This window comes from Copadichromis virginalis, linkage group LG16 (assembly GCF_057382275.1).
Source record: "Copadichromis virginalis isolate Kocher_CV1m ecotype Utaka linkage group LG16, C_Virginalis_male_GT1.1, whole genome shotgun sequence".
In the NCBI taxonomy this organism is placed as follows: domain Eukaryota; kingdom Metazoa; phylum Chordata; class Actinopteri; order Cichliformes; family Cichlidae; genus Copadichromis; species Copadichromis virginalis.
In genome coordinates, this window is record NC_140633.1 from 20392276 (window position 1) to 20411673 (window position 19398).

A 19398-nucleotide genomic window follows, 5' to 3' on the forward strand; every position below is an offset into this window, starting at 1 on the left:
TGGAGAAGATCGGAAGAGCTGGGAGTGGAGACAGAAGACGCAGGCAGATTTAGTTTGTTTGCACATTCAACGTCTCCATCTATTCCCACACCTTTCTTTTGTCTCTGGCCAGTAATGGTCCACATTCCCTTCCACACCTCCCTGGTGTTGTTTTCTTGGAGTTTGCTTTCCAGCTTCCTTCTGTAAGACTCCTTTCCCTCAGCAATCTTGGCTTTAAGCTCCTTCTGCACCAGTTTCAACTGTTCTTTGTCCCTGTTTCTAAAAGCTGTCTTTTTCTTGTTCAGTACAGCTTTAATGTCTTTGGTTACCCAAAGTTTCTTGTTGGGGAAGCAGGGAATATTTTTTGGGGGAACAATAATATATAATAAAATAAAATGACCGTAATGCAGCATCTTCCTGTGGCTAAGCCTCTTCCTGCCTCTCTCTCTCTTTCCCCCTCTCTCTCACCTGTCCTCCTGGGTTTGATCTACCTAATCAGCAGGGAGCCGCAAGGTGAGGAGGTGTGAGGGAGACAGCCAGCAGTGAAGATGACCGGGCAGACCGATGTCGACATACCAGGTGAGCCTTGCTACATATTATAAAGCCCTCGGCTTCATGCACACCTAATCATACCTAACACAGGCTCCATTTTGCTCACGGATAGCATGTTTCTATTTCTGTCAGCCTGCTGATACTTAAATGGCTTGAGCTCTGACAGCAGGCTTGGCTGGGATTTAGTGGGTGTTAAGTTCGGGAAGTACTTAAACTTTCTGTCCCTGGGCTTTCTAGAGATGAATCACAGACAGCAATGTGCAAAATTCTTGAACCGCTTCTCACCTAAAACCATTTCTTTAAGCAATAGTTCTCTTTAGGACACTGGCTGCTGTTTCATTTATTTTCAGTCCAGTCTCTATGCCTGACCGTTTTCAGGGGGATATTTTAATTTTTATTTGTTTGTTTGTTATTGTTGTTAAGCCAGTTAACACTGACTTATGAAACACAAGCATTAAAAAGACACCTAATTTAACAGCTTGTCATAAAACACAATTTGTTCCCATTTCTTTGGCACCTTAAATCATATAAAAAATGTCAAAGAAAACATATTTGATAGGCATGAAACAGTATTGTTGCAACCACAAGATGATTCCTAAAGAGCTATTTGTCGAGCCGCCTGGGGGGCTCTTCAACTGGTGGGGGGGGATGGTCACATCTTGCAGGAGCTTTCTTCTCTTCAGGATCTCTCTGCAGGAGGGGGAGATACAGGAGAGGTGGAGGAAGATCTCAGCCTGGGCGTTTACCGTCTTATGTAGTCTGGAAGATGTGTGGATGGTGGGGTGGGTGCAGTTTTCTCTGTGGTGGGGTTGGGTGGACTGTCCAGGGCTCTGTGGAGCCGGAGGGCGCTACTGCACTGGGCCCCGGTCTGATGGGCCTGGGCCCCCCTTCCCTGGCGGGTCGCGGAGGGTGGGAGTGCCTACTGGGGTCAGCGGGGGAGCTGGCCCCAGGGAGGGGTTACCTGCCCCTCCCTTCCTTCCCTCCCCATCTCCAGCTGCCTCCCTCTTCCCGCTCCTCCACAACCACCCACACATGCAGGGCCTTGGAGTAGGGGTATGTCACCAGGGTGCAGAGGAGGCTACCCCCCCCCCCGTCCCCTTCTGGCTGCCTCTGCCTCAATTTTATCCCACAACTTAGACATTCACATTATTCACACTCTCATTACACATACATATAGGATCTTGGGGGTGGGCACAATCACGGAGTCCAAATTACCATCAAGGTGTATACCTCACCCCTGACGTCGTTGCCCACCTCTCAATTTTAAATACACTTAGTCATTGAGGGCTAGCAGGAGGGACTATGCGCTTACCTGCTGCTCCTTGGCAGGTAGCTCCATGCCCTCCTGGGTTTTAATTACACCTTAGAACACATATGCATCAACACTACAATGAGCGGGTGGAGGGAGGTTTGGAGTCTTCTCCCACTCCCATTCTCTGCGGCCTGCTGGAGCGGGAGGGCTAGTGGGAGGAGTTGGCCGTCCGACTGCGGTCTGGGGTGTGGGGCCTCCCTGCTGCTGCGGAGTCGGGGTGGTCTGCCTCCCCCCACCGCAGGGAAAAGGGTAACACCACCTGGGTCTGGGTGCAATTCCCCCCTCCAGGGGCAAGGGTACCTAGACCCGGTTTGTAGAGTACGCTTGGGGAGTGTGATTGTGTGTACAGCGTCTCTTTATGTCTGTCTCCACGTTGGTTGAGTGTGGAGTGAGTGCATATGAGACCATGAGGGTGGGAATGGATGTTTGTGTCTGTGGGTGCCTGTATGTCTGTGTCTATATGTCAGGTTGGGTATCAGACGCCACCTCTCTGGGGACACCTCAGGCCCTCCAAGGTTTGGAGGCCTATCTCCACCCACCACCACTTCCCCTGCCGGTGGCGGACTCCCTCAGGTGTCGGTGTGTTGGTGGTTCTTTGTGTCTGGGGGTGGGCGTCCGGGTACACACCGGCTCACTCCTTGGCGGCCGCTTGTCGGGGCCTGGGGCCTGGGGCTCGCTCGGGCCCCTTTGGAGGTGGGGTGCCCCCGGCCTCTCGGCCTGGGGCTCGGTCACTCAGGCACAGCTGGGGGCCGGCGGAGCTCACGGGCGCGTCACTGCAACTCCCCCTGACTTCTGCTCCGCGGCTGCTGGGCGAGCCCTCATCTGGGACTCTCCTCAGCTCTTACTGGAACAGTGGCGCAGCTGCCCCTCTGCTGGTCTTCCATGGTCTCTTGTGTTCTGGGGGCCTCTGGATGTCTGGAGTTTTGATCTCCTCCATACCCGCTTCACACCCTGGAGGACGGGGCTGTGGCCCCCCCACACTCCCTAGCAGATCATTACATGGAGAAACCTTTGGAATGCAAGCATGCTGATCCACACAGGTATGCACACAGGTGTACACATGGGTATTCACAGACGCGGACTAAAGCTTTCTTGGCTGCTGCCTCAAAGCACACTGTGCGCTGTCTATCTTGCGTGCTGCACAATATCGTTTATTATTTAGTAAATATTGATATCTATGACTAGCTAGTTTATTGTGATGGTGCTTTGTTTTCTCTATTATTATGTTGCTCTTTGTTGTTTGCTGTCTCCTCTGTTTGTTTTTTTTGTTTGTTTGTTTTTTCTCCATACAGGTGACCCAGGAGTTCTTTTTTTTTTTTTTCTATCTCTTCCCCCCCCCTCTCACCGTCTCTTCTCCCCTTTGGGTTTCTTTCTTTCTCTCCCCCTCTTTCTCTCATTCATTCCCCCTGTCCTATTTATTAAAAAAAAAAAAAAAAAAAAAAAAAAAAAAAGACAAAGGATGAACTGAAGCTCTGCCATCACGTAATGTCGCATACTGCTGTTTCTGATGTCATTTAAAAAAAAAAAAAAAAAAAAAAAAAAAAGAGCTATTTGTCAAAAACCTAAAAAAGATCTTATCATGGTGTGCAGTGTGTTCTTAAAAATTTGAGGAAACTTTACAGTTGTAAGATAAAAGAAGGTAGCAGGCTTAATAACCAGAAGATAAGCAGTATCTGAAAATCATGTCCTTGAGAAATCCAGCAAAGACCTGACACAGGAACTGAAAGATGCATCTGCCCTTCAGCTGATCCATTTACTGTTCACTGAAGTCTCATCAAAAATATTCTCAGTGGAAGGGTGGCTGTCAAGAAGCCATTATTAAAGAAGTGAAACCAGGAGAAAAGGCTGAGGTCAAATTGCAAAATAACTGGTCTGGCAGCAGCTCTTATGCAGTGATGAATCCAAATATGAAATTTTTCGTTCAAATAATTGCCAAAATACAGAGGAGGTCAGGAAAGAGGTACAACCATCTGTAAAACCCTGTGTGAACCCTGTGTCATGGTTTGGGGCTGTGAGAGTTCAGACTGTGTTTAAGAATAAAGGTGGTCTAATATCAACTTCCAAGCTTGTAAGAATTACACAGACTTGTTTTTTGCCTTATAATGGTGTATTTCCATGTATGTTTGCATGTTTCAATAGATAACTGCACCTCTTTCCCATTTTCATAGCAAAATATATATTACAAAAAAGAGAGGTCGCTGAAGACCTTTGCACAGCTCTGTATTTGTCCATCTGTTACCAGAAACAGGAGCAATTTTCACATTTGGAAGGACCAGCTTTGCTAATAATGTTCCCAGCAAGTTCTGGCTGAAGAATGACCATCCAAAGAAAACGTCATGTGGCGGAGAGCACTCTGCTGTTATCACAGGTACACTGTATGTATATTTTAGTAATGAAAGCTGACATTGTTCACTAATAACATTCTTTTTGTGCCTGCAATGGCGTTACAGAAAATGGGAGGTTGCTGATGTTTGGTGGCAACACATGGGGCCAGCTGGGGTTGAGAATTAAGCCTAGTGCCAGGAAACCAACCTCTGTGAAAGGTTAGTATTTTTCACCGTGGCTGGGTCATATTGCATCAAACTAGTTATTTTTTGTGTAAAGCATAAAAAAAAATAAGCCCACATGACTTATTTTGTTAATCTAAGCCCCAAAATATAGAGTACAGTGCAATACAGTTTTATATACTGGGATCTTTATAATTGGAGCTATTTGTATCTATTCAAGCTATTTTGTTATATTTTGTAACTTATATATTACTTGTATGTAACCAGTTGTGTTGTATTGTTACTGTTCTTACTGTCTTGGAGCAATTGTGACCACATAGTTTCCTCTGGTATTGTGATTCTAATCACATAAAAGACAAAAAAATGTGAGACAAAAAAGGCAGAAAGTTGAGAAAATGTGTGATAAATTTGAATTATTTTTAATTGTTAACTAATGACCAGAACCAGAATTTGTTAGTCCATTAACAAGAAGATAATTGTGGTATTTTGAAGCCATTTTACTCACTATAATTACTGCATTTCCTTTCCAGCCTTGAAGTCTGAGAAGGTGAAGCTTGCAGCTTGTGGGAGAGACCACACAATTGTTTGCACATGTGAGACAATAAACAAATATTTAATTACACGTGAGAGATGTTTCCATGAACACTGTTGTCCTCAAAATGAGTATACTTGTATATTTAGTTCATGGCAGTGTATACAGTGCAGGTAGCAACCAGGACGGGCAGCTGGGTTTAGGCCATTGTGACAAGTCTACATACTTTCACCTGCTCCGCCCCTTCTGCGACTGGGCACCAATCAAAATGCTTTCTGCAGGATGCAACACCTCAGCCGCCTTAACAGGTTTGAACAATGACGATATAATAAGTTTCTCTGCTAGAAAAGATGATCTGGGCATATGTAAAGTGTATGTACGTATGTGTGTTGGTAGAGGATGGGAGGCTGTTCATGTGGGGGGACAACTCTGTGGGTCAGATTTCTTTTGGGGACGAGGGATTTGCTGCAGAACCCAGAGAGGTCCACGTTGGAGAAGCAGTCATATGGGTGTCCTGTGGGTATAAGCACTCAGCTTTTGTGACAGGTACAACGCAGTCCAGCCACATGCATCACTGCAGTAGGTCCAATGTTAAATGAACCAGTCTTCAATACTTGTGTCATTTATTGTGTTGGATTTGTCCCAGTTTATGGTCGTCTCTACACGTTTGGTGAGAGTGCGAATGGAAGACTCGGTCTTCAGGAGGAGCAGCTGGCCAATCACAGAATTCCTCAGCAGGTGCAGGGAGTCCTGGGTCATGTCACCCGAGTGTGCTGTGGAGGAGAGCACACAGTGGTCCTCACAGGTATGCTAACAATTTGTTATTTTTAAAGAAAAGCATAAAACATCTGTGAAAGGAGCTGGTTAAACAGCGATGGAAAAGGTATTCAGGTCTTTAACTTAAGCAAAAGTATCAGTGTGCCTGATAATGATTTTCACATTATTGTGGGAAAAAATAAGGAGAAAATACTATCGCTTTTACTGTATGCATTAATATGTATGCAACATTTAATGTCAGCTGATCAAAGTAGGGCTGATTTTAACTGTAAAACACATGTGGTGATCACATCGTGTTTCCTTCTTTAAAATCTGCCACAGAACTCAACTTGTTTGATTATGTTAGACACTTTAAGGGACAGAATAAGTGATCTCAGCTCAAATGTAGCACAGACACAATGAAGAAGAACATCAAAATAAATTCCCCTGAGAATAGTGCTCTTGTACAGTAGTTGAGTAAATGTACTATACATCGCTTTGAATCAAAAGGGTTCTTTCCCTCTGTCTGCTTTGCTGTGCCAGAGAAGAACGTGTACACATTCGGCAGAGGTCAGTACGGTCAGCTGGGCCACGGAACATTTCTGTTTGAGGTTCATTTGCCAAAAGCGCTGCAGCACTTTTGTAACAGCAAGGTCAGACACATCGCGTGTGGAGAGAACCACACAGCTGTGGTCACAGGTAAGCCATCTTTGAAGGTCATTGTGACTTTAAAAGTAGCATTTCCCATTCACCTTTTTAGATGTCCATGCATGTTTTATATATGAAAGCATATAAAGGCCAATAATAACTGTTTTAATGGAATATAATATATCTACAAGCTTTAAGGAAGGAATTATTTAAAAAAGTTTTTCTGTGATAAGTTCAAAAAACAAACTTCTTTAGGACATATGACTTGTGTACCACGCATAATTAAACACACAGCAACAAACCTGTAATCAGGTTAAAAGTACCATTAGTGAGGTAAATAAAACAAATTAACTGATGATGAAGACGAAGTGGAATCTCTTTTTTCCCCATCCAGCATAAACATGTCACTGAGGTGCTGTTTAATCACACAGCAGCCAGTCTGCCACTGTGAGGTGTTCAAATGCAAGTTCAGCAACTCACAAGCTTTCTCTAGAATTTGCTAAAGTGACTAATTTCATAAACTTTCTCAGATGTTGTCTGCCTCTAGAGGTATTCAGTTGATTATCACCACATGTGAGTCAGTTTTCGAGGGGGTAGATAAATCCAAGTTTTGTCAGTTAACTAAATGATAAATCTAATTTCAGCCAAACAATGTACTAAAAACCAATATTCAGTATTCAAACTTTTCATTCCTATGTGCATTTAAAAAGGGAATTAAATAAAAATCAAGGATTTTGTTGTTTATAAAATGTGTTAAAAGCAAAACGACTTCAGCCAGGATAGAAAACCTTCAGTCTGTGTTTGATGCATTTATCCTCCCCCTGCTCCACAGACAGCGGGCTGCTGTACACGTTTGGTGATGGTCGTCATGGAAAACTCGGGTTAGGGGAGGAAAACTTCATCAACCAGTTCAGCCCGACACTCTGCACACGTTTTCTTCAATACGCTGTTCAGTCAGTAAGTGAAGGTGATGTGAAGGGCTTTAAAAGTAATCTTCATAATCAGTCAACTCCCTCCAAAAAGGCCATAAAATGTATGAGAGGCACCACAGCTTGTAACAGGAAGCCTACTACAGCAGGATGTATCCACAGCACCATCAGTGATCGATAACAGAATATTCTTCACCAATCACCCCAGGAAGAGCAGCTGAAGCTGTGCTCACAGCCAGCACCTGGATACTTTCAGAGATCAGCCTTTTAATGAGTAATGAGCTCTGAATGGATCGTGTAGTGTCACATCATATCGCCTTTCTTTGCATCTGCAGGCTTTCTCCTATTTGGCAGCTGATTGTTCATAGGGAGCAGTATTCTTAGATACATCAGAGGTAAACTTCTCTCAAAGTAAGGCAAACGTAATCTCGAAAACAATCTTGCTGTAGCCTTGAGGGAGTAATATCCTGTATGTCAGCAGGTAAATGAGTGAAGAGCAGACTGAGAGTTAATCAGCTAAATGTAACAAAGATGTTTTCTTGTGTCCTCTCTCCCCGTCAGGTGTCGTGCGGTGGTCACCACATGCTGGTCGTGGCTACACCCAGGCCAGCAGAGAGCCAAGAAGCGGTGCCAGAGAAGGATGTCTTAATCGCAGACTACTTTCTGGAGTCAAGTTTTACCAAAATCATCTTTAAAAACAAGTTCATCAGTCCAACTCCACCATCGCCACTCTCAGCCCTCTCAGCCCGGGCACGCCACCGAGACAGAGTGAGACCCTTCAACTTACTGCTCATTTTTAAAACACTTAATTCAATTCAATTTTATTTATACAGCGCCAAATCACATCAACAGTTGCCTCAAGGAGCTTTATATTGTAAGGTAGACCCTACAATAATTGTTTTTTATGTTATAGTTTAATTCATGGAAATAAGTTACCCAAATCTATTTGGCCCTGAATGAAAAAATGATCGCCCCCTAAACCTAAGAACTGGTTGTGCCACACTTGGGCAGCAAGAACTGCATTCACGTATTTGTGATAACTGGCAATAAGTCTTACATCTCTGCAGAGGGATTTTAGCCCACTCTGCAGGATTTTTTTTTTATTCAGCCACATTGGAGGGTTTTTTTCTAGCATTTTGGATCTCCATTGGATTTCTACGGAGCCCCGCAGGGGACATGGGAGAAAAAAAAATTAAGACGGACTTTTGCGAGATCTCACAAAAGTTTTAGCCGCATTCTTCGGACGCCGGCTCGAAGCCAACCGGGAGGTCGAGGCACGATGTGCCGGGAAAGCGGTGTTCCACCCGGCTGTAGTAGGTCTCGACCTCCCGTTAACGGGAGGTTAAGAATGCGGCTAAAACTTTTGCGAGTCCCGAGTTTGTTTTGCGATATCCCGAGTTTGTTTTGCGAGATCTCGCAAAAGTCCGTCTTAATTTTTTTTTCTCCCATGTCCCCTGGTTCTCAAGATGTTTTTTGGCAAAAGTGAGACGAACCTTTGTGTTGTTTTAGATCAGCAGTGGTTTTCTCCTTGGTGCTCTCCAATGGATGGATCAGACTTCCAAAAAAATGTGGTTGACCACAGTTAATTCATGATTCAACAAGGGTGCAGATTACTTTTTCACACAGGGCCAGGCATGTTTAGATACCTTTTTTCCTTAATGAATTTAAAAAGTGCATTTTGTAATTAGTCAGGTTATCTTTGTCTAATATTAAATTTTATTTGAGGACCTGAGTGTGATAAACATGCAGGCATGTTGAAAAAAGAAATCAGTAAAGGGGTTGGGGTGGAATTGATTTTTTTTCTTTTATTTTTTATTTGACCTGTGCAGTCATGAAACAGGTATTTAAGTGTATTTTATGCGATAATAAAACGTTAAACATTTGAAACCCATGCTTGCAGAACCCCTTGGAAAACTTGTATGACCTGTATTATATCAATAGGGGGCAGTGTTGCACCACACTGCAAATCTGCCACTGGTTGCTGACGCTCCATAGATACATTTCCAAACTTAAACTCGAGAATCTCGTTTCCTATTTTTCAGGTTCGTTCTGTGGAGTTGTTTGGGGATAAGTTTCAGAGCCTCCCACGGCTTAACTCTGACTTTCTCAACACATCTCGGCAAAGATCCAGAAATTCCCTAACTCTGAAAACCCTTTCAAATGATGCTACTACCCCTTCATCATCCCCTAAACCAAAATCAGAGGTGACAGGAAGCCCACTTCTCTCCCCCAGATCTCGATCCATATCCCCTCAGAGTCCACTGTTATCCTCTAAGGCATCAACCCCACATTCACAATCATCATTCACGCTTCAAAGTAAAGCATCCACGTCTGCTTCTTCTAAGTCTAAATGCAAAAAGGTGCCCTCTCCTTTGCTTTTACCAAAGTCTATAACAAAATTAAACCCCAGCAGTCCTGTAGCTACTAAAATGACTGCAAAGCCTAGACTAAACCGAGCAGCAGCCACTAAGAAGCCTCTAAGTAACAAATTCTCATCTCCTGTGCCACCTAAAGAGCCCTACACCCCGACTAGACCCCCCAGTAATGTTTTCATTAAAAATCTAAAGGAGGAAGAACATTCTGCCCCAACACAAACAGGTACTTGAATTCTATGGTTTCAACAAGTGGCAATAAATGTTATAGCCAGCTTTTAGCTGATGCTTGAGCGGGTTTAAGCTGTTTAACCTAATTTTGTCTGTTATTTCAGGAAATGTTAAGAGACAAATAATCACTGAAGAAGTGGAGGAGAAAGAAGTCTTTTCACCATATATGGTGAGAGAAGACATTTTTGATGGCTCATTATGCGATGGTTTCTCTTAGATAGAGCAGATAAATACAGTATAGTCCACAGAGTCTTAAATGTAGAGTGAGACGACTGTTATTTTCCTCTTCTGGCTTCTTCTCTCTGGTTTGGATTAAATGCACTGCAGGGCAGGAAGCAGCAACGTAGAACACTCTGACTTTTTCCAGGAAATGTGCATACATCAGCATACGTGCTGTGTATACTGTATGTGTGTGTGTTCTTGCAAGTGTGTGTGTGTGTGTGTGTGTGTGTGTGTGTGTGTGTGTGTGTGTGTGTGTGTGTGTGTGTGTGTGTGTGTAAAGAAATTTTCCACTTGGTAAAACAATGAAGAAAAATATAAAATTGAATATCTCTAATGAATCTTCATCAGCCAGTTTCAGATATTTGGACAGCTTCTGCTGATACACAAATTTGTTTGGGCTCCAGCCCCTAGATGCACAAACACACACACGGATACACACACACACACACATGCAGTGCTTTGGAAAAGTTCTCAGGAATCTTGCCACATCTCATCAGTGTTTCCACAACCAGTGATGAAGCAAGTTGAGAGTCTCCTACTTTGCTGTGTGCTATGGGTTACTGCAACATGTGGTGCCCCCCCCCAGCAATCCTGTCCTCACTGCAGGGGTAAATTTGTGTATTTGTGTTTGCACAGTACTGTATGTGTGTCCTCACATGTGTGGGTTTTAAGTGTGAGAGAAATTTCAATTTTATTTATATCATGCTAAATCACAACAACAGTTGCCTCAAGGTGTTTTATATTGTAAGGTAAAGACCCTACAATAACACAGAGAAAACAGAGAAAACATATCATATGACCCCCTATGAGCAAGCTTTTTGGTGACAGTGGGAAGGAGAAACTCCCTTTTAACAGGAAGAAACCTCCAGCAGAGCCAGGCTCAGGGAGGGACTGGCATCTGCCGCTACCGGTTGGAGGTGAGGGGAGAAAGATGGTACAAAGACGCGCAGTGGCAGAGTTCCAGAGATGACTAATAACTAATTGATTGATTGATTGGTAATTTATTTCAACATGTGAACAATATACAAGTACATTTAGAAAAGAAATAAGAGAGAAAAAAAATACTATACAAATTACATACAAAAAAACATTCTGATTAATTTACATGTTGAAAGGGAGTGGGAAGAAGTATACACTTATTTAATCCCACCCCTGTCCCATAAATTATCAGTGAATATTTAGTCAGCTTCCTTACTGATATAATTTGTAATAAAAATAGTGAACAGATTTCTGATATACTATATACTATAATATCACATCATGAATTTTTTGTTTGTTTGTTTTTAAATAGAGACATTCACTTAATTTAAATATTTTCCTTTTCTTTATAGATCGAGAAGATCATATTTTTATAACTCTTTTTGAACAGTTTTATGTTTGGACATTGCTTTAATTCCATATTCAGTTTGTTCCATAGTTTCACTCCATGAACAGAAACACAAAAGCCTTTTCTTGTAGTACGTACCTTCATTGTTTTGAAGTTACAAAAACCCCTTAAATTATAACTTCCTTCTTTCAAAAAAAACATACTCTGAATATTACCTGGCAGTTCTTTATTTTTTGCTTTGAATAGAATTTGTGCTGTTTGGAATTTCACTATATCGTCAATTTTCAATATTTCAGACTGCAAAAATAGTGAGTTTGTATGTTCCCTATAACCTGCATTGTGGATGATTCGAATTGCTTTCTTTTGAAGAGTAAAAAGTGAATGTAATGTGGTTTTATAGTTATTGCCCCAGACCTCTGCACAATAGCTTAAGTATGGTGAAACCAGTGAACAGTAGAGAATATGAAGTGATGTTCTGTCGAATACCTGTTTTGCCTTGTTTAGTACTGCAATGCTTCGTGATACTTTGGAATGAATATATCTTACGTGAGCTCTCCAGTTAAGTTTTTCATCTATTATTACCCCCAGAAATTTATTTTCACTGACTCTTTCAATATCAACACCATTTATTTGAATCTTTGCATTTGTATTTAAACTACTATTTCCAAATAACATAAGTTTAGATTTATTCAAATTTAATGATAATTTGTTTTTATCAAGCCAGAACTTCACTTTACTTATTTCATTAGTCATATCCTCCAATAAATTCTGCAGATCATCACCAGAGCAAAAAATGTTTGTATCGTCAGCAAAGAGAACCATTTTTAATACTTTGGACACTTTACAGATGTCGTTAATGTACAAGTTGAAGAATTTTGGACCCAAAACTGACCCTTGGGGTACACCACAAGCAATGTCCATACATAAGGAGCAACCACCATTTATTTTCACAAACTGCTTTCTGTCACTTAAATAACTCCGGACCCAATCTAAAACTACCCCTCTGACACCATAACGTTCTAGTTTTCTTATTAATATATCATATAATGATTGCAGAGAAGTGTATAAACGCATAGTGGGTGAGAAAGGTGGCTGAAAAAGAGAAACTCAATGCATCATGGGAATTCCCCAGCAGCCTAAACCTATTGCAGCATAACCAAGGGAGGATTCACGGTGACCTGATCCAGCCCTAAATATATGCTTTATCAAAGACGAAAGTTTTAAGCCTAATCTTAAAAGTAGAGATAGTGTCTGTCTCCCGAATTCAAACTGGAAGCTGGTTCCACAGAAGAGAGGCCTGAAAGCTGATGGCTCTGCTTCCCATTATACTTTTAAATACTTTAGGAACCATAAGTAAACCTGCAGTCTGGCAGTGCAGTACTGTGCTGGGGTGATGCAGTGCTATAAGGTCATTAAGATAAGATGGGGCCTTATTATTCAACACCTTGTATGCATGGAGAAAGATTTTAAATTCGATCCAGCATTTAACAGGCAGCCAGATGAAGAGAAGCCAGAATAGGAGAGATATGCTGTTGCTTTCTAGTCCCTGTCAGTACTCTTGCTGCACCATTTTAGATTAACCGAAGGCCTTTTAGGAAGTTTTTACAACATCCTGATTATAACGAATTACAGTAGTCCCGCCTAGAACTAGTTTTTCAGCGTCAGTCTGAGACAGTGTAAAAGTGTAAAGTGTGCGTGTTAGTCCCCATAGGGAAATAGTTCCTCTGCATTTAACCCATTCACCCAGTGAAGCAGTGGGCAGCCACCAGTGTAGCGCCCGGGGAGCAGTGTGTAGGGACGGTACCTTGCTCAGGGGTACCTCAGGGTAGCCGTTCAGTGGAGTCGAACCACCACTCTACCTACTGAGCTATCCCTGCCAGTATGTTTTCTAAAATAATCAGTAATCAAGAGAATAAAATATTGTATTATACATAGGTATTTAATGAAAACAATCAATTTTGGAGAGAAGGTTTATGAGGTGCTGAACTTGTTTTTAAACACCTCACAATGGCAGACTGGCTGCTGTGTGATTAAATAGCACCTCAGTGACACCCTGTGAAAGATTTTCTACTTCAATATGTAGAAAAGTTTCAGCTAAGACATCACAGACAGTGGATTTATGCTGGCATCAGGTAATCCACTGGGACTGTATCCGAGCTTGACTTTGTGGTGTTATGCTTGATTCTTGGTATTACAAATGAAATCTATATATGTGTAATTTAGCATGAATTGACATTGAAATCGTTGAGATTTAACAGAACTTTTACAGTCATTGGTGGTCAAAAGGCGGGTTCACTGTGACATCATAATTTTCAGCAGAAACACTTTTTTTCATTCACTTTTTGTCAGTGCCATAACTCGGGAAGAGAAGGGGAATATATTTCACCAAACTGCTGACACTAATTATTCGTGCACACCTACTAAAGTCTTCAGTGCAACTAATTATACGAGTCTGCCCTGACATTCTATTTACACTTTGAAAACCACTGAAATATACCTCTAGTAGTCTATAATAGTAGGGTGCAAGTACAGTAGGTAGGTAAGATGATATTTAAAGCATTAAAAACACATAAAACATTGAACAAATTACATATGCAGTTATACTGACGGCCGCTCCGCTTGTGCAGCTTTCCTTCTTTAATCTACTTTTCTTTTTCGTATTATATCTTTCTGAATCCTTATGTGATTTGTTACAGGGAAAGAAAAAGGGCAGAGCTTTTAGACATGCAGTAAAGGAAGAAGAACCATTTGCACAACAGATCCAGACTAACGAGAAGACCGACCGAAACTCCCCTAAGGTTTTGCCAACAGAGCTTATGAAGGGCCCCAGCACCTTGAAGACAGAAGTGTCTCCTCTGAAGAGCACAAAGAAAAATCACAAAGTGACTTCAAACAGCAAAGAGAACATCACCAAGGAGTCCAGCAACATCAAACCTTCAGAAAACAGGCAAGCTCAAAAGCAGCTCCCGCATTTTAAATCATCACAGCAAGATAAGAGGAAACCGTCAGAGCATAGCACAAAAACACAACAGACGCTGACAGATGCACAGGAGAGAGTGACTGAAGTGAAGCACAAGACGAGGAAAACTGAGGATTTGAGAGAAAGTAATGAACCGAATGAAGAGGATAACAGCTCTCTGAAGAAAGGCTTGACAAGGACCCCAAAAAAGGAGACAAAGAAATCATCATCTTTAGATCCGAAATCTCCTTCTATCAAGGTCAGTAAAGTGAATCAAGCAGCCAGTCTAGCATCCACAGAAAATGGCGTAAAGGAAAATGAAGCAACTCAGAGGGGAAGTGATGACGTCAAACCTGTTGAAGTGGCGAGTCGGGGGACACGGCGAGTCAAATCGACTCTAACAAAAGATCAGCACAAGGTTAAATCTGTACCAGGAGTGGATGCTAAATCGCCAGCAGCACAGGAAGAAAACACAACACCTTTTAAGGCTGAAACCAAGAAATCTGTCTCCAGAAAAACACCATTGCAAGTTAAGGGAAAATTGCAAGAGCTTAAACCAGCACCAGTCAAGGATCAAAGTAAATGTGCAGAAAATCCCCTCATTGAAGGTGAAAGCAAAGAAAAGTGTGAGGAAAATGAGTTAAATTGTGCCAAAGACGCCACTCTGAAGATGAAAGGTGGAACTGTGGATGAGCAGAAATTGTCAAAAATAAAGGACAAAAAGACGGCAAAGGAATCCGGTGCTGAACAGAGGGCAAAAACAAAACGAAGAGGAGGAGGCAAGGAAGAGGAAATCAGAGTTAAAGGTGAGGGGGATGTTGACTCTGAGAATAAGATGAAGGCTAAACCAAAGAGTGAAGCTTCCAGCCTGCCGTCATCTCAGCAGGATACACCTACAGAAGTGAGAGGTAACCCAATTTCCCCTCAAAGCCCAGAGGTGGATTCTCCTAGAGCTGCAAAACCCCTGCGAGGCGCTAAGCCTGTTGTTATGGATTCCCGTGTTTCTGAAACAGATGAAGAGGACACTTGGGGCAAGAATGGGGGAAAAACAAATTGGGGAGAAATTCTCAGTAATTCAGCGTCACTTCTTCCAGTTGCTGGGATTGCAGGTGCAGCTATTGAGGTCCTTCGTGAGGCAGTGACAAGTGTGCAGTCTGACAGTGACAAAGCCACCTCGACACCCTCTAAAACGCTCAGTAAAGTCAGACAATTCACGAAGCAGAGTGCAGTTACGGAGCCGTCCTTGTGCTCCACATTGTCACATTTTTCTTCCTCGAATGAAACGGAGGATGGCCTGAAGACAGATGCTCAAGCTGGTGTTCCATCGGAATCTGTAAATGAATCCCAAGAAGTAGAAAATGATGACAGCAGTTGTGATCCATCAGAGGGGGAGGCAGTGAAAGGGGGCCTGTCTGAGCATATCAGGGGTGAACACATGGAAGATTCACAAAAAGAAGTGGAGGAGAAATCCGACAAGGCATCTGGAGAGGATGAGGATTCTGAGGATGGGGGAAAGAATGAAGATGAAGATGTCGAGAGTGGAAGTGACAGTGAAGATAAAAGGGAAGAATGTGAGAGTAGTAGTGACAAAGAAACAGGAGAGGAGAGCAATACGGGAGAGGGAGAGGAAGATAATGTATCTGAGGAAGAAGAGGGTGACGAGAAAACAAGCAGGAGTGATGAAGATGAAGGAAGTGATAAAACTAATGCTGCTGAAACTGAAGGAGAGGAAGAAAGCAGTAAGAAGACAAGTGATGGATTGAGTGACTCTGATGGGAGTGAAGGAGCTGAGGAGGAAGAGGAGGAAGGTGAAAATGAAGAGTCCAGTGATGAAGAGAGTAAAGAGGATAAAGAGAAGGAGAGTGAGGATGAAGAGAAGAAAAGCGGTGATGAATCAGAGAGCGATGAGAGCACGAACCGAGAGTCAGAGGGGGAGGAGGACGGAGAGGAAGGAGACACTGCAGAATCTGCCAAAACTGAAGAAGAAGAAAATGATGAAGATGAAGAGGGCGAAACTGAGGAACAAAATGATGCCTCCACAGAAAATGAGGATGAGGAGAAGGACTCGGTTGAAGATGAAGAGGCAGATAAGAGTGAAGGAGAGCAAGACAGTGATAAGGGAGAGGAAGAAGAAGATAGCGAGGCTGATGAAGAGGAACTCCAAGATGAAAAAAGTGATGAAGAAGAAGAGGAAGAAGGAGGTGAGGAAAGGGAAGAAAGTGAGTCCGTAGGTGATGGGGAAGCTGAGACAGAAGATGGAGAGGATGAGGACAAAGAAGAGAGTGAGGAGGAGGAAGAGTCTGCAGAAGAGGAAGAGGAAGAAGAGGAGGAGGATACAGGGGACGAAGACATAGAAGCTGAGGAAGAAGAGGAAGAGAAGGAGGAGGATACAGGGGACGAAGAAACAGAAGCTGAGGAAGAGAAGGAGGATACAGGGGATGAAGAAGAAGAAGCTGAGGAAGAGAATGAAAGTGAGGAAGAGGAGAAATCAAAAGGAAAAAATAAAAGCATGGAGCCTGCTAAAAAAAATCTGTTAGAGAGTGATGAAGGGGAGGAGGAGGAGGGGGAGGAGGGGGAAGGTGAGGAGGAAGGGGAAGAAGAGGAAGAACAGCAAAAACAGACAAGGCTAAGAGGAAAAAGGAAAGACATGAAAGGTAATGATGAGGAAACTGATGATGAAGATGAGGATAGTGAGGAAGAGGGTGATGAAGAAGAAAGGGATGAAGAGAATAAGGAAAAGGGAAATGAGAACCAGGAGGAGGAGGAGGCAGAAGAAGAGGGAATTGAGGAAGAGGAAAAAGGAGATGAAAATGAAGAAGAGGAGGAGGAGAATGAGGAAGAGGAGGACCAAGCAAAATTAGCAAAGAAAAAAAAAGAGAAGCGACAGAAACCGCCACCAGACAGAAGCAGCAAACAGAAAGAAGCACCCAAACCAGCACCGAGGACCAGGCAGAGAGCTGCAGGGGGGGCGAAAGCTGAGGACTCTCAGCAGTTCTGGAACGATGTCCTGCCTCAATACCTAGACCTTCAGTGACCACGCCCACGGTGAAGCCACACCCACAGAAATCTCAGCTAAACACGAGCTTCGTCTGAGTTATTCTTTATGCTCTGAAAACACATAACAAGTGTGTCTAAGCACTTTTCAAAAACCCTTACACTGTCCAAGGCAGTCAAGCCATTTATACTGCAATCTAAGTTTTGTCAAGAACTATTTTCATGTGCGTATTGATATCCATGTGGTGCTCTGTGTAGAACAACACTAAAGTGGTGTATTTGGCACTACCTTTGTCAGGATCCTGGGTCTCCTGAACCAGCGTTTTTAGTTCTTTGTGATTTTTGTATTTTGTACTCGTGTGATTTATTCTATGGTTTCTAGTTTTGATCCCCTGCCCTTCATGTTTCTCTGTGCCCCCTCTGTTCCGTGTAAGTCTCTGTGTTTCTTAGTTGCTGTCTCCACCGTGTCAAGTTCGCGTCTCCGTGTTATACTTCCTGTTTTACTTTGAAGGTCTGTGTCTTATGTGAATGTGTTCTGCTTTGCTTCCTTGTCTCATCAGTTCTGATTTCTCCCAGCTGTGCTCTCCTTCTGTGTCTCATTCCCCTCGTTACTTCCCAGTGTATTTAAACCCTGTGTTTCTCTGCGTCAGTGTCGTGTTGTCCCTCAAGCTGTGTGTTTCCTCATGTTCCTCTCTGTAAGTTGTAGTTCATATTTTCCCCAGTTTAGTTTTGTATGACTTCCCCTGCCAGCAAATAAAGCTGAGTTCTTTGTGTTTAAACCTTGTGCCTGAGCGCCTGCATTTTGGGTCTGGCTCCTGCCTTCCACACAGCGCTTCTTGACAACCTTATCTTAAACCTTAGATTGAGGGCACTGAAGCCAAAATGTGAACACATAGACTTGACATGACTTAACTGTTTTGCGAATTTGCTTATTTTGCACATGAGTGACATTGATATTTATAAAGAAAACACACTGAGAATGACACATATTAATAATAATAATAATAATGATGATATGGAGGTACGACACAGTAGGTTCCAAAGAAGCTCAAAAGCTGCAGCTGTTGAAACAAATGAACGTTTAAGATAACATGATTATGTTCAATGGACACATATATTTCCAGGTTTCAGTGTATCTAATTACGCTGCTATACTCACGAGTCACTTGGATGGATGTATAGCTAACAAACTGTGAGATGCCATCATATCAATGTGGATCAAAATCTCTGAGGAATGCCATGAAGACAGTCATTAGCAAATGTACCTAAAAGTAACTGGTGATGGTATGTTCCTATTGTCTTAACCCTAATCAGAGTGTTTATGTATTTATTATAGAGCCTTGAATTGAATACTGTATAATTTTCTAATGTATATCTAGGCTCCAGTCTTCCACCTGTTCTGATGAATGTATATAAAATACTGAAAACAGCTTTTTTATGAGTCAGTTATTTCAGAATATTTCATATTTGTCAAAACATATTACGTTTGCAGCAAAAAGTGTACAATGAAGTACTGAAACATGTCACACAGAAATAGGAGAAAACTTGTGTTGATCACAGTGTAGTTAATAGAAAAAGATAATAGATAATAGAGAAAGCATTTTGATGTGTGAGTGTTGTTTTTAAGACAAAAACATCATTCAGTTGGGCTTAAGTTAAATATGCACACATATTTCTGTTTTAAGGCTCTTCAGACATGCTCCATTACATCAACCAGCTGTGTCTGTTATCTAATGCTGAACAGAGTTTTTACAGTGGGGTTTTCAGAGCACCTTCATTAGAAACTGCTGCCTGCTGCAGAGTAAAATGAGTAATTTGTGGCCACTCAGCTTAGAATAATAAGACAAATGTTATTGTTAAGATAGGACAGCATTTGAGTGACAATAATTAATTTTTTAATGCACATGTTTTTCTTCTTTGGGAAAAACATTCTGCAAAAATTACCCACAAGTCTGCTTACAGTGCTTACAAGGAGTTTCAGATGTTAGAAAAGGTATGCTTGGAGGAGTAAAGGTGAGGCTTTCAAACCTAAGAACAGCTGTCAAGCATGGTGGCAGGTGATAGTAGCATACTCTGGGC

At 42.3% G+C, this 19398-nt stretch overlaps 1 protein-coding gene across 1 annotated transcript; it reads left to right on the plus strand.

Annotated features, from left to right (window-relative positions):
• The first annotated feature begins 467 nt into the window (after positions 1–467).
• rpgra (retinitis pigmentosa GTPase regulator a) lies at positions 468–18732 on the plus strand. The gene is made up of 13 exons (XM_085433683.1): positions 468–558; positions 4086–4211; positions 4294–4386; positions 4881–4943; positions 5032–5190; positions 5279–5428; positions 5529–5687; positions 6182–6337; positions 7119–7243; positions 7777–7983; positions 9258–9813; positions 9923–9987; positions 14064–18732. Exons 1-13 carry the CDS (start codon positions 528–530, stop codon positions 17358–17360), a joined length of 5187 nt encoding a protein of 1728 aa, XP_085289809.1. The 5' UTR covers positions 468–527; the 3' UTR covers positions 17361–18732.
• The last annotated feature ends 666 nt before the right edge of the window (positions 18733–19398 follow it).